At 47.9% G+C, this 15,190-nt stretch overlaps 1 protein-coding gene across 1 annotated transcript in view; it reads left to right on the top strand.

Annotated features, from left to right (window-relative positions):
• LOC115482606 (zinc finger protein 160-like) overlaps positions 1-15,190 on the top strand; it is a 202,903-nt gene that overhangs the window by 173,837 nt on the left and 13,876 nt on the right. The window contains 1 exon segment of the mRNA XM_030222568.1: positions 8,375-8,500. Coding sequence (XP_030078428.1) covers positions 8,375-8,500 — 126 coding nt within the window.

The raw sequence follows: 15,190 nt of genomic DNA, 5'->3' as shown, positions 1-15,190 counted from the left end.
GAAGAGATAGCGGATGATATGGATGAGCCATATGGTCTTTATCTACTGTCATTTTCACTGTCCCTATGTTTTTATATAGTTTGTGTTGCACTTTCCTATGTGAATCACTTTGCAATTGCTCACATTAAATTATAAATTCCATACATGATTATATTCCAGCAGTGTTGAGATCTTTACACTTATTACGTTCAAAGCATTTGAACCTGTAGATTTTTACGATTGGCCCACCAGCCTTTGTAGTTGGTTTCCTCACATTTATGCTTCAATATACTCATGAACGAGCGTTTGCTTACATCAGACCTCATTTGTGGAACTCATTAACCTTATATATTCGTTTAGAAACCAGTTACTTGAAATTTTGTAAAAGGGTTAAATTTTGGCTGTTTCCAGTGTGGATAGATCTCATTAGCACTGAATCTGAAACATTCTGGCTAAACAAGGCAGGGGTTGAAGGCTTTGTATTTTTACAATCTTATTGTGTCTTATTTGGTATAACATGTTTTATGTTTTTATTGTGTTTGTATGTTTGTGTCGTTTTATTTTGTAGAACACTTTGAACGACTTTACATTAAGGCGTGTTATCCATGGCATAAATGAAATGAAATGAATGCTTCTCCATTCCCAGCCCTATCCTCTCTCCTGACACCATGTCTTGGACTCCCCCTAAGTCCAAGTGTTTGGTCACCCAGTCAAAGAATTAATCAGATTAGTCTGACAAGACCTCCTTCCTCTAGTAGAACAACGTTGCCTTGGATCCTCAACCCTTTTGATTCCAGAAACCTCTGTCCTGTGTTTAGAAGTGTTTCTATTAATTTAGTTACCACTGAGTTAAGACTAACCAGCCTGTAGTTTCCAACTTCCTCCTTACTTCCGCTTTTGTGGGATGGAAGATGGGGTCTGGGAACAGAGGAGCTTGTGCTGATGGTATCTTTACATTTGGCAGTTCCTGTTAATAGCACCAAGAGTGGGGCAATATTCAGACCTCACTGACACATTTAGGAAACAGACTCCCGGGTTCTTTCTTCCTGGAAACAAATCTTTGGCTTTCTTCTTCCTAATGACCTCCAGGGACTCCAAAACAAAACTAAATTCACTATCACAGGAGCCGTTCTAGGGGTGCATGGGAACTACCACTGTCTCACAGGCATTGAAATAAAGGTCTGGGTTCAATTCCCACTGCAGCTCCTTGTGACCTTGGGCAAGTCACTTAATCCTCCATTGCCCTCTAGGGACAGAGAAAGTACCTGCATATAATGTGGACAGCGCTGCATGTGTTTAGTAACGTTATAGAAATGATTAGTAGTAAGGGGTAAATTGACAGTACCTGCCTGATAGTTCAGTGTGTCACTTGTACCCAGAATAAGAGGCTCCTTCTCTTACTGTGGAGGGTGGGGGTGGGGGTTGTTTCAGTCCCCCTCCACTTTCTAAGCTATTCAGATATTCAGCTGCAGCAGTAAGTGGCATCTGAGTCGCTCACAGCCAAATATTCTGACTGGTGCCCGGTTAACATTAGTGCATAAAATCCTATACAATTTAATTCCTTTTTGGACTCTAAAATTGCTCTGTTACCTTCAGCACAGTTAAGACAAATTACATCTACTCCGTGATTGAATTAGGATCTCCTGGAACTCCCTCTCATTCCCTAGCTGTATGGAAAGAATCTTTTGTAATCTTTGTGATTAACTGAATATTTTGACATGCCTCCTATATTGTGGACTATAGATGAATGATATAAAGAATTCTAAAAATGTTTTCATCTTATATATTTAAATCTGTTTATTAAGTTTTACAAAATGAACATAGAAGGAACATTTCTAATACATAGAGAAGTCTATAACAAAATCTCCAAGACAAATCAAAACAGTACATTGCAAAGGGCAAAGGGCCTTGTGTCTGATAGCCCTGTACCTATACTCCCTCCTTCTGTAGAAACCAACGATATAATCACACTGTGCAGCTGATCCTAACATCTGCGATCGGGCGGTTGGTTAAACAACTTGCTGCTATTATTGAGAAGAACTGTCATACAGAAATAGATCTCTGCTAGCTGCTATTGTTCGCCAGACTATAATGCAGAGACTTGAAACTTGTCCATCACCCAGATAACACAGCGGTTCTGCACCCCATGAATTGCAAAGTTTAAGCTTAATGTACCCCGAAACACCCCTCTCCCTCCCTCCCCATCCCCCCTCCCTCTCCACCCATTCCTTAGATGGACAAGACCTAATCGGGAGTAACCACAGTAGACTCTAACAAACCCTGTAACCTTTAACTGGAGTTGATAAGCAGACTTCTCCCCCGTGGGCTCAGCATTTGTAAATAAGGGGACCAAACCTGAAGGAATTGCCTTCTATGTTTAACTGATGTTTTTGAATCTCGGGCTTCCCACGAGGCCAAGAGATGTACCTGGTTTCTCCAGTGCCAGTAGGCAGGTGCTTCCGGAGAAGCCCAATATTGCATAATACATTTGTGAGCCACCAAACTCAGTTTCCTGCATAGAAGAGCCGCCGGTGCCTTGAGGGGGGCAAAGGCCCTAGACTGATCCAGCAAAAATTGCCTTTCGGTTCCCTGGATTTTATTGCCTAGCTGTATCAAAAATCCATGAACAAGTTGCCAAAATGCCCGCACCTTAGGACATTGCCAAAGGGCGTGGTAGAACGTGTCTGGTCCCCCATCACATTTAGAACAGTTAGCGCTCTCTGACCTCTGCATATGATCCAGCTGTGTTTTGGTCATGTATCCCCTCAGTATAACCCTGTACCCACACTCTCTCAGTCTTTCATCTGTGACTAACTGTCGGATCCCCTTCAGTGATGCCGCCACAGGACGCTAATGAAGTCCCAAGGTCTTGCTCCCATTTAAATTTAATTTCCTCATATTGTTTTGTCGGTCGCTCACAGACCAAGGCCCCATATAAATCAGATATCGCGTGCCTTTCTGACGCCAGGTCAATAAAGAACCCCTGCATCTTGTCTCCTAAACGGCCTCTCAAGGCATCCTGAGTCAGCGTCTGCATGTAGTGTTTAATTTGTATATAAGCAAACTGATTCCCCCAGTCAGACCCTATCTTATCTTTTAAAGCAGCATATGGTAATAATTCTCCATTCTCCTGCAGCAGGTGCTCCAGCTTCTTAATGCCTCTCCATTCCCAGCCTTCAAATATCGGGCTACTCACAATTGGAATTTGATCAGAGATATTCGGATGTCCCCCTAATTGTCCAACCCACCACTGTCATGCCATGCGAAGGGGGTGGAGCAATATGCTTCTTTTGAGATGCGGGGGTATTTTATTACGGGGTAGATGAAATAGGGCAATTATGTCATCTGGTGCAAAAAAGGCTCGTTCAAACGATGTAGGCGTGTAATAATGTGTTGTGTAAAGCCAGTCTCTCACGTGCCGTAATAGGCAGGCTTGATTATATAAAAACAGGTCCGGGAATCCTATGCTCCCCTGTTTCCAACCACCTACCAACAAGTCCTGCCGCAACCTTGCCTTCTTACCAGCCCAGCAAAACTGGCAGCACAAATGATTTACACATTTCAAATCTGTCTTCGATAAATGAATGGGCAGAGTTTGTAAGGCATATAGCCAACGCGGGAAAATCACCATCTGTATCAAGTGGACCCGCCCCAACAAAGACAGTGGTAATCCTTTCCAAGAGTCCAATTTTTCCCTGATATAATCTAAGAGGGCCCTGATGTTTAATTGATGTAGTTCTGTGGTGTGCATTGTAAGTCTAATCCCAAGGTACTTAAAATAATGGTTTGCCCAGTGTAAGGGAAATTCATCCCCCCCAGTCCTCTCTGCCCTCTGCCGGGGATGCCAGGGCCTCAGATTTATCCAAGTTGATCCGAAAGCCCGTATAGTCTCCGTATTCCTGGAAGGTCTCTAACGACGCCTTCGGGGACGTGAGGTGGACCAAGAGGTCATCCGCGAAAGCTGCAATTTTAAATGTCTGTGTGCTCAGTCTCACTCCTTTAATCAAAGGATTCTCCATAATGTCTCGGATAAGGGGGTCTAACACCAGAACAAAAAGGAGGGGAGATAGGGGGCAAGCCTGCCTGGTCCCTTTCTGACTAGAAAAGCTTGGTGATTCTATCCCATTCACCCACATCGTGGCACTGGGGTTGGCATATAAGGTTTGAATTGCTTCTACAAATCTTCCTGAGAAGCCATAGCTTTCCAATGTGTCGAAAAGAAATGCCCAGTGTACCTTATCGAAGGCTTTCTCGGCGTCAAAGCTAATTAGCAGTGTCGCCAGACCCTTACGCTCACCATGTTCTAAAGATGTTAAAATCGCCCTCAGATTTTTACTTACGGCCCGTCCTCCCACTTGACTTTCGTGTATCAGACGGGGCAGCAGTCTTGCCAACCTATTAGCCAAGATTTTAGCCATCAGCTTGGTGTCATAATTCAGCAAAGATATGGGGCAGTATGATGTCAGTTCCAATGGGTCTCTCCCTGGTTTAAGCAGTACTACTATTTGCGCCTTATTCAGGTCGGGTGGCATTGCTCTTAAGTCTATCATTTGGTTTAAAAACTTAGTTAAGTCTGGTATGATTTCCCCCCCCCCCCCCCCCCCCCCCCCCCCCATCAATTTATAAAATTCGACCCGTAGACCATCCGGTCCTGGGGCCTTCAACAATGGGCTCTGAGCTATGACCATAGTCACCTCCTCCTCTGTAAATGGTTGATTAAGGCGATCTCGCTCTCACTGTGTAAGCCTAGGGAGATTAAGGTTGGTTAGATACATCTGATTAGCTAGGCCTACATCTTCTGGGGAGGGCATAGAGATCTTTATAGAAAGTGAAAAGTATTGCAGATATCCCGGTCCGAGGTTTTAAGGCCTCCCCCCATCCCTCGAAGGGCAAGAATATGTCTACTTCCCCCTTTTGGTTTGAGAAGCTTGGCCAGCAATTTGCCCGCTTTGTTCCCATGTTTATAGAGCATATAACGATAGTAAATTTGCGATTTGCGCATGCGCCCATGTAGGAGCTCATTCAGTGCTGATTGTAAATCCAGCACCTGCTGCTTATAACCTGTCACATGCGTTTCCCCAAACCGTGTCCTCGCACGGCAAAGTTGTTTACTCAGTCTTAATATCTGTCGGTCTCTGGAGATCCGGGCATAGTGTACATGGCTAATTATTTCCCCGTGGAGCACGGCCTTAGCCGCTTCCCAGAACAGAACCGGGTCACTCTGGTGCTCATGATTATGGGCAACATAATCCTCCCAGCTGGCCTGCAAACGCCCCTTTAAGATGGGGTCTGTATAAAACTCTATGGGGAATTGCCACCTGTTGGCCTTTCTAGCCTGGTCCCGGGGCTGCCACTCCACTTGAACCCATGCATGATCAGACACCATATAGGGCCGTATCTCTGCCATTGTAATTTCCCCAAACATCTGACTTGAAACGAGGACATAATCAATTCGGGATTGTGTTGAGTGAGCCCGTGATAGGTGTGTATTATCTTTCATTCCCGGGTGAAGCACCCTCCAGACATCTGTCAGGTCCAACAGCTGGCTCAATTTCAACAGGCCTTTATTATTGTAGTAGGTCGCAGAAGTACCTGGCACTGATTTATCCAATAAGGGGTCCCAGACCGCATTAAAATCTCCACCCACTATGAGCTCTCTATGTGGTTGATTAAGAAGAAAATTAATCACCGTTTGAAAAAACTTCCTTTCATAATTGTTAGGGGCGTAAATATTGCAGATTAACAAATTTTGCTTGCCCACTATGGCTTCCAAGATAACATATCGTCCCGAGGCATCCACTAAGAGTGGACATATCGCCGTATTGACGCCCTTACGAAACAATATTGCCACACCTCCTTTTTTCCCCCCTGCGCATATGCCGCTACACATTCTTCTACCCACCAGGTACTGAGCTTGGCATGCTCCACCTGCGACAAATGCGTCTCTTGCAGCAGAGCAATGTCCGTGTGTTGTCTGTTTAGTTGCTGCAAAATCTTAGACCGTTTTATAGGTGAATTTACTCCACCCACATTCCAGGTTAAGATTTTTACCATTCTACTAGTGTAGGGAAAATGGTATGTATTCCAAAAAACTGCGGAAGTTGTGAGAGGGGGCCCCCCAGCCACTGCCCTCCCCCACTAGGGTCTCTCCTATCTACTTGTTGTCTATAAACTTGAGCCTGCGCCTCCCGCCATTCACTACCCACCAGTAAATCCAGCCACCTGATCTTTCCTTCTACCCGCCAAGAATACTGTGACTCCTGCCTCTCTGCGGTCACTCCCTTGCCTCGAAAACCTGATTCCAAGCCAACTACCCTCCCCCCCCCCAACCTACCCCTCCCCTCCCTCCCTATCCCAAATCCTCCCGCCACACCCCTTCCCATTCCCAGACCCTTGTATCCGGACCCACTAACAGGGACCATCACTTCCTACGTCCCTCCCTCTTCCCCCCCAAAAACCCCTTACAGAGTCCAAACATTCCCTAGTCAAAGTCTTAGAAGGGCCATACTGTTGCTAACAAAAGCCCTACGTTCGCCTTTTGGCCTTCTGAACCATGCAACTTTAACCTTTAAACACAACACATAAACAGGCTCTTCACAGTTCTATCCCCCACAGCGCAACCACTGTGACTCTGTTCGTGCGCTGTAGGAAACATGCATATATAGCAACTCTCCATCACACTGTCACTCCTCGCTCCGGTCTGTCGTCAGCATCTGGTAGCTTTGCTCTTTTCTCAACGGTCTTCTGGCGCGGCTGCTTCCAGCTGCTTTAAAAATTCTTGGGCAGTACTTGCGGTTTCATAGACCTTAGTGGTTCCACGCAGTTTTGCCAGGTACTGTAGCGCAAATCGTATTTTCTTCTGAAACAACTTGGAGCAGATCTCCGAGAACTGACGCCGGTTTGCAGCCACACCGGCAGAGTAGTCCTGGAAGCATCTAACTGTCACCCGTTCAAATGCCAGAGATTTCCCTGCTCTGAGCCGCTGCAGAATTTCTTGTTTTTGAGCATAGTCCAGGAATCTTAAGATGACTACTCTTGGCCTGCCAGGTTCTGCGCCCTTCTGTCCTAGTCGATGAGCCCTCTCAATGCAAAGCGGCCCCAGGGCTTCTGGGAGTTGTAGTTCCTTACTCAACCAACTGGCCAAAAAGGTCTCCAGGCCCCGCTCCGGGATGCTCTCCGGAAGTCCCACCAGACGAATATTGTTTCTTCTAGATCTGTTTTCTAGGTCCTCAACTTTATTTTTTAGTGCCCGCAGCTGTTCCTGCATCTGGTTTTGCGCTTCCTCGACCACCGTGACGCGGTCTTCCACCTCGTTGACTCGCGACTGGAATGCTGCACAGTCCTTCGAAAAATCCGTGAGCTGAGTCTGCACTCGTTCGAGCTTAATACCAATAGGGGCCAGCTGACGGTCCAGGAGATCATCCATCACTGCCGTCATCTCAGCAGTGATTTCCGCTATCCATGCGGACGAAACCGTCGGTCCAGGCGGGCTTGCGGGCGGCGCCATTTTCTCTTCTCCTACCCTGGCGCGGAGTCTGTCTTTTGGGGCATTTTTCACCGCCATATCGGTACTGGGGATCGCAAAAAGTTAAGCCAGCCTTTTTGCTATCCTAACTTTGGGCTCCTTTAACAAAGCTGTGGTAAAAAGTGTCCTGCAGTAGTGTGCAGCATGCCAAAAGGCCACTCTTTACCACAGCTGGCAATTCTATTTATTTAAATGGAGGTCATTAGTGGCCGTGTGCTAATGAAAATATTGGCGTGCAGCGATTTACAAGGCGGTAAGGGCTCGCGCTAACCCGGAGGTAATTGGACAGCATGCGGTGATGGCCAATTACCGCTGGGCATACCTACTCCCCACCCCCCATGCTAGAAAATAGAAAAATATTTTCTGGTGTGGGAAATGCTCCTGGGTGCGCCCTGCGGTAGTGCTGTATTGCCGCACGGTAACCCTACCGCCACTTTTTAAAAGGGCCCCATTATGAAGTTACTTAGCTGCTTAGCAGACTGAAAGTCGCCACTAACTGGCTAAGTAGGTGCTCTTTCCACACTCTGCCCCCAGCCCGCCTCTAATCTGGTTAGGAAATGGCCGGTTAGCAGTAATCAGTTAAATGCCACTGAATATTGATCTATAGCAATTAGATGAACAATCTGTATAAAATAACTACTGATAGCAGAGATTTCCATTATGTTTATGCAGTAGCTGAATCCACAACAGAGCTGTCTGTAGCTCTTGAAGAAAGGAGTTGTCCACCTCAATATTAAAATGATCAGGTTATTGTTAGAGTATATTTCTGATGATGATCAGTACAACAGCACCCCTCATTTTTTTTTTGTCGCTGTACAAATGGAGGTGACTATGAAAACAGCGTAATTCTAAGTATTTTTCCTCTAACAGGCTCCCACAATGTCAAGCCTGACCTATTATTCCAGTTTGAGCAAGAGGGATTTGAGACTGAGCCTCAGGAATCTGAGGAAAGAGGAAATCTGACCACAGCCACATGTGAGGAACTGCATCAAACAGGTGATGTAGCTTGAATTAAAGCTAGAAGCAAACTGATCCAAACATGTCCTACAAGAAAGACAGCTCCTCTGGACCAGGCACAATGAGAATGAGGTGTTTTAATCATGGTCCCTGCTTCTAAGTTCTAACCTTTGTCGTGTGGATAATGTAATTGTTATGTTTCCCTTATTTTTACTTTTCTCTGTACATTATCTGATTTGCCTCGTTCCTTCTCTTTGGGGCTAATTTTCGAATGAGAAAAACATCTAAAAAGTGGCATAAAGCAGCATTTGGACATTTTTCTCATAAAATCATCCAAATCAGTATTTTCAAAACCTATTTTTCAGATGCTTTTCTATGATTTTTGTCTGTAGTGCGTCCAAATCTCAAGCAGGCATATCGGGGGGGGGGGGGGGGGGGGGCGGCGTTAAGAGCGGGATTTGGACATTCCTAAGACGTGGATGTTTTTCGGCCATAATGAAACCAAACCGTCCAGGACTAAAACTAAGATGTTTTGAGCTACACCTGTATTTAGAATGAATTAAAGCACAAAAAGGTGCCCTAACTGACCAGATGACCTCCCCTTACTCCCTCAGTGGTCACTGACCCCCCTCCCATCCCCCCCAAAATTTGATTGAAAACATTAATTGCCAGCCTCAGATGTTATACTAAGGTCCATTAGAGCAGCTTTCATGTCCCTGGAGTAGGCTAGTGGTGGGTGCTGTTCACTGCAGACAGGTGGACCTAGGCCCATACCTCCCCCTACCTGTTACACTTGTGGCGGAAAATGTGATTCCTCCAGTACTCACCAGAAACCCACTGTACCCACACATAGATGTCCCCTTCACCCATAAGGGCTATTGTAGTGGCGTAAAGTTGGGAGTTGTAGGTTTTGGGGGTCTCAGCAGACGAGATAAGGGAGGTTGGGAGAGATGTATACCTGGGAGCATTTATTTGAAGTCCACTGCTGTGCCCCCTAGGGCACACAATAAATCTTTTTAAAGTACCAAGTTTACTTTTCTTGCTTTCTGGAGTCCGCGGTCCATTTCCCGTCATCCTTTTGCCTCTGCTGTACCCTGTGGGAATTCAGAGTTCTCCACATGGGTGGATTTCTAGTGGAGCTATTAGAACATGCCATTCAAAAAATGGTCATTGTGATTATCACTTCATGAACAACACAAGCTCCATCCACTGCCAGACACTTTGTTTAAAGCCGATGGGTTTTAGTTTGTGTGGTGACTCTATAGGATGGGGAGACCATTAGTCCTGGGCATTTTTATTTGCAGTAACAAGAGCCACCTTTCGGCAGCCCTTGCCCCAGAGCCCGCTTTCAAATAGGCTACAGACACTTTGCAAAATAACACAAAACCCTTGAAAAAGACACTCAAAACCTATACAGGAAAAACTTTCCAAACCATAACAGCCATGACCCACCTATGAAAAGACAGTGTTATAAACCTGCTACTGGGAAACTGGAACAAGTTCGACTGTTATATGTTCCTACACAGACACTACATTTTAGCATAATCCTTCACCTCAGTCAGCAGGGCCGGTCTTAGGGTGAGGCGGCCAGGGGGCCCCGCGCGGCGCGCCTGGGGTTGCCCCGCCCGCTGCTCCCACCCCCCCTCGACGATCGATCGCTGTTCTGTAAAAAAAAATTGAGAAGTGCCGAGTAGTAGGCAGCGCCTCGCGTCTGCCCTGCTAGTAAAACTCTCCTGCACGTCGTCGGGCCGACCTTCCCGCATTAAGTCCCGCCCTCCTCTGAGGTAATAGCCTATTACCTCAGAGGAGGGCGGGACTTAATGCGGGAAGAGCCTATTACCTCAGAGGAGGGCGGGACTTAATGCGGGAAGGCTGGCCCGACGTTCAGGAGATTTTTACTAGCAGGGCAGACGTGAGGCGCTGCCTGCTACTCGGCACTTCTCAATTTTTTTTTTAAGTTAGTGGGTGCAGCAGGAGGAGAACAGAGTTGGTAGGTGGGTCGGGGGGGGGGGACTCAGATGGGAGAAGGGTGTGGGATGGGGGTTCTCAGTTGGGGTAAGGGGGACTCAGATGGGAGAAGGGTGTGGGATGAGGGTTCTCAGTTGGGGGAAGGGGTAAGGGGGACTCAGATGGGAGAAGGGTGTGGGATGGGGGTTCTCAGATGGGAGAAGGGTGTGGGATGGGGGTTCTCGGAGAGAGGGGGTAAGGGGGACTCAGATGGGAGAAGGGTGTGGGATGGGGGTTCTCAGTTCGGGTGAGGGGGTAAGGGGGACTCAGATGGGAGAAGGGTGTTGGATGGGGGTTCTCAGATGGGTGAAGGGGGCTGGAACTGGGGTTTGAGAAGGGGCCCTATGGGAAATGGGGGCCATGCATGGGGCTGGTGGGAAAATGAGGCATGCGTGGGTCAGGTGGGAGAATGGTTCTGGGGCTGAAAAGGGGGGCTCTAATACAAGGCATGTGGATGAAGGGGGCTGGAACTGGGGGCTGAAAAGGAGGGTAGGTGGGATAAGGGGGCTAGTACAGGGACTGGAGGCTGAAAAGGGGCAGGGGCTGAAACTGTAGGTACTGGGGGCTGAAAAGGAGATAGGGAGAAGTGGCTGGGGCTGAAGCTTGGGACTGGTGAGAGAAAAGGGCTGGGGACTGGGGTTGAAACTGGGGGCTGAAAAGGGGACAGGGTGGAGTGGCTGGGGGCTGAAGCTCAGGACTGGTGGGAGAAAAGGGCTGGGGCTGAAACGGGGGACTGGTGGGATAGTGGGGCTGGAACTGGGGGCTGAAAAAAAGGGGCAGATAGAGGGGCAGATCCTGGATGGAAGAGGGAGGGCAGACCCGGATGGATGGGAGAGGGAGGGCAAATGGTGGATTGAAGGGGCAGAGAGAAAGGGCAGACAGTGGATGGAAGGGATAGAAAGGGCAGACAGTGAATGGAAGGGGCAGGGATAGAGGGCAGATGTGCACGGAAGGGGCAGGGAGAGAGGGCAGACATTGGATGGAGGGGACAGCAGAGAGGGCAGACAATGGATGGCAGAGAGAGAGAGCGAAGACAGATGCTGGATGGAAGGAAGACAGTGAAAAGAAGATGAGGAAAGCAGAAACCAGAGACGACAAACTGTAAATAAAATATATATATATATATTTTTGCTTTTGGATATAGTATTGTAGCTGTGTTAATAAATGTTTATAATAGAACATGTAAATAAGGTAATCTTTTTATTGGACTAATTTTAATATATTTTGACAAACTTTCGGAGAAGAAAACCCCCTTCCTCAGGTCAGGATAGGATACTGTAACAGCTCTATACTGTATTGACCTGAGGACGGAGGTTTTGGCCTCTGAAAGCTAAATGTATTAGTCCAATAAAATGGTTTTATTTTATTTTCTATATTTGTTTTGTTTCTATTTGTTAATTTGTAAAGTGGTGATTGGTATTTGTTAGTTTTTTTTCAAATTTACATCTGTTGTCTTTATATTTTGCACAGTACTAGGGGACATTTTCTGTTTCTGTGGTGTTGTATTGTATGCAGAGTCTGGCATCTTGGGGGTTCAGTTTAATTTTTGTCTAAATAGAAAGTTTAAATATTACTACTTATTCTATAGTGGATTAGGGTGTATCTGTGTTTGTGAAAAAGACATGGTTTTCAGTTGGCATTGACTGTGCAGGATCGACAAGCCCTGGAGCTGGGGGCCTTGGAGCTTGGAGGGAGGGGTGGCCGGCTCTGGAGCTAGGGTGGGGGTGGAACTAGGGTGGGCGGAGTTAGGGTGGGGCGGGGCTAGGGTGGGGCCCCGTCAAATTGGTCTGCATAGGGCCCCGCACTTGCTAAGACCGGCCCTGTCAGTCAGACATGCAGAACACGGACAGACCCCCTCACCTGATACAAAATAGTGGCCCACAAAAAACATGCAGACAAAAACTGAAATGGAGACCCCCAAATAAGTCAGACTATAAGCAGTGAAAGTATAGGTGAAGGAGAAACAGAAAAGCATTTTCTCTGTACTCTGTTAAATACAAAAATAGAAAAGATGCACATTCCCCAAAGCAGACACATACCAATCCTTAAAAAGTATTAAATAAAAATATATATGTTTTTCTGTTTTACCTTTGTTGAATGGGTACTTTTCTAATTGAGTTAGTCCCCAGTCTGTTCCACTATTTGTGTCAGTCTTCTACATTTGTTTCAGGTTTGCCTTTCCATTTCTTCTCTACATCCATCTGGCACTGATGTTTCTTTTTATATTTCTTTGTTCATTTTCTCTTCTCTACTTCTATATCCACCCATATTTGATTTTTACCCCTCATTGTCTCTTTCTTTCACCTTCTAGTACTTATTCACCTTTTCGATATCATCAAGCAGATCAATCCATAGACTGGTGGGTTGTGTCCATCTACCAGCAGGTGGAGATAGAGAGCAATCTTTTGCCTCTCTATATGTGGTCATGTGCTACCAGGAAATCCTCAGTATGTTCTCTATCTCAGCAGGTGTGTGGTCACAGCAGCAGCTTTGGCTAGGCCTCCAAGCCTATTTGTTTAGGTTTTGTTGAGGACCTGGGGTTGAGGGCTCTTCATGAGCGAGTGAAACCTGGTGGTTCCAGGTCCCTCCTTTTCTCTCGCTCTCCCCCGCTGGCTCCGCTAAAAAAAAAAAAAAAAGCGATTTTGAAGCAAACAGCTTTCTTTGCAGCTGCTCACTGGGACACCAATTTGTTGCAGCTCGGAGCAAGAAGCAGGTAATTTTTACCTTTTCCTAGTGGGCAGGGGGGTCCCCGAACGTTCTCCACGTGGCTATGGCGTCGGATGGCAAGGGCGCGAATAAGCGCTCCCGGACCGTGTTCGTGCGTCTAGTGGGGAAGTGCGGGGATCGGAGGCAGAGAAGCCCTTTTTGGGCACCTTTCCAGAGTTTGGCGAGTTAGCCGGTTTTTCCTCTGCTGGGGCATCGGCGGTTTTTCCCGCCTTAGGCGCCCATCCCCCGATGTCCGCTCTTCCGGTTTTGGCCGGCCATGCTGCTCGGACGGCTTCTTCTTTGGCCGCCCTTGAGGTGGGAGACGGTAAGAAGATGGCCGCCCTTGACTTGAGCGGCGGTAAGAAGTTGGCGAGATTCAAGCGCCATTCTTCCCGCGCAGCTCCTTCACGGAGTGACGCGATGGACACCATTTTGGATGCGCAGCGTGCCTCTCCCCCACTCTTTGGAGCGGAGGTTGAGAATTCCTCTAGGGCCGTGGCCCATGCTGCAGAGGTGCACAAACAGGGGGGGTTTCTCTCCTGAGTTTATTTTGCTGCTGCATCAGGCCTTTTTTCTGCAAAACGCTGCTCCAGTTCCCCTGTCAGACATGGGTGAAGAGGCCTCCCTGATCAAACACCCTCGGGTGGATCACCAGGCCTTAGGGGACTCTGTCTCCTCTGATGTAGATGACGGCAGCGTTTCTGGATTCTCCCAAAGGTCCTTCGGGGATTCTTTGGAGGAGGCTGATCCTCGCCCTGATGGGGCAGATGACCCCTCTGCAGCACGGCTTTTTCGCTCAGAGGATTTGCCCAACCTGTTAGTTCAGGCCATGAGCGTTGTAAACATTTCCTTTCCGGAGGAAGGCTCTCTCTCTCAGCCTCGGCAGGTTCCGCTATTATGCTGGGAACAAAGCGCCCACCCAGAACCTTCCACATTCATGAAGCCATGCAGACTTTAATTTCGGCTCAATGGGATTCTCCTGAAACGAGCCTTAAAGTAGCCAGGGCCATGTCCCGTCTGTACCCTCTGCCTGAGGGTGAACGGGAGGTCTTTCACTGGCCCACAGTAGACTCTCTAATCACTGCGGTGACGAAGAAGACGGCTCTGCCGGTGGAAGGTGGCTCTGCCCTGAAGGATGCTCAGGACAGGAAATTGGAGGTGGCCTTAAGTTGGCCTTTGAGGCAGGCCTCTGTTTGCGGCTCTTATGTGGCCAGGGCATGCCTGACCATTTTGCAGTGGGCCTCCCCCTCGGATCCTTCTTGAGGGCGGATTGGCCAGTCTTGGAGTCGGGCTTGGCCTACTTGGCAGACTTGCTGTATGATGTCTTGAGAGCCTCGGTTAAAGGTATGGCTCAGACAGTCTCTGCCCGTCGGTGGCTATGGCTTATGCATTGGTCTGCTGACCATGCCTCAAAATCTCGCCTGGCCAAGTTGCCTTTTAAGGGCAAGCTGCTCTTTGGGGACAAGCTGGACAAGATCGTGATGGATCTCGGCAGTTCTAAAGGCAAGAGGTTGCCTGAGGTCAGGGCATGGGCTGGCAGTGCTCGCCCTGGTTCCTCTAAGGGCCGGTTTCAGGAAGCCCGTCGGTATTGCCCGGGCAAGTCGGGCTCCTCTTCCTCCTCCTTCAAGCGGAAATTCTCCCCCAAGCAGCATTCCTTTTGCAGAGACCGCTGTCCCGGAGGTTCGTCCTCCGGCCCTCCCCCAGGGTCTCGTACCCAGTGACGGGGTCCTGGTCCAAGGCCCAGAACAGATAGGAGGAAGGCTGTCCTCATTTCTGGGCAAGTGGACCAGGGTAACTTCAGACGCTTGGGTTCTGGAAGTCATCAGAGACGGCTATAAGTTGGAGTTCTGCCGGCCCCTGAGAGACGGGTTTGTGAACTCTCCCTGCAAGTCTCCCCTCAAAGCCACGTCAGTTCAGCAGACTGGACAACTAGATCCGCCTTGGGGCGGTGGTCCCAGTGCCAGTAGATCAACTTGGCACGAGACGCTACTCCATTTACTTTGTGGTACCAAAGAA

Source organism: Microcaecilia unicolor, chromosome 1 (assembly GCF_901765095.1).
Source record: "Microcaecilia unicolor chromosome 1, aMicUni1.1, whole genome shotgun sequence".
Taxonomy (NCBI): Eukaryota; Metazoa; Chordata; class Amphibia; order Gymnophiona; family Siphonopidae; genus Microcaecilia; species Microcaecilia unicolor.
Note: the sequence above shows the minus strand (reverse complement) of the source record. Positions and strands in the feature narration are given on the sequence as shown.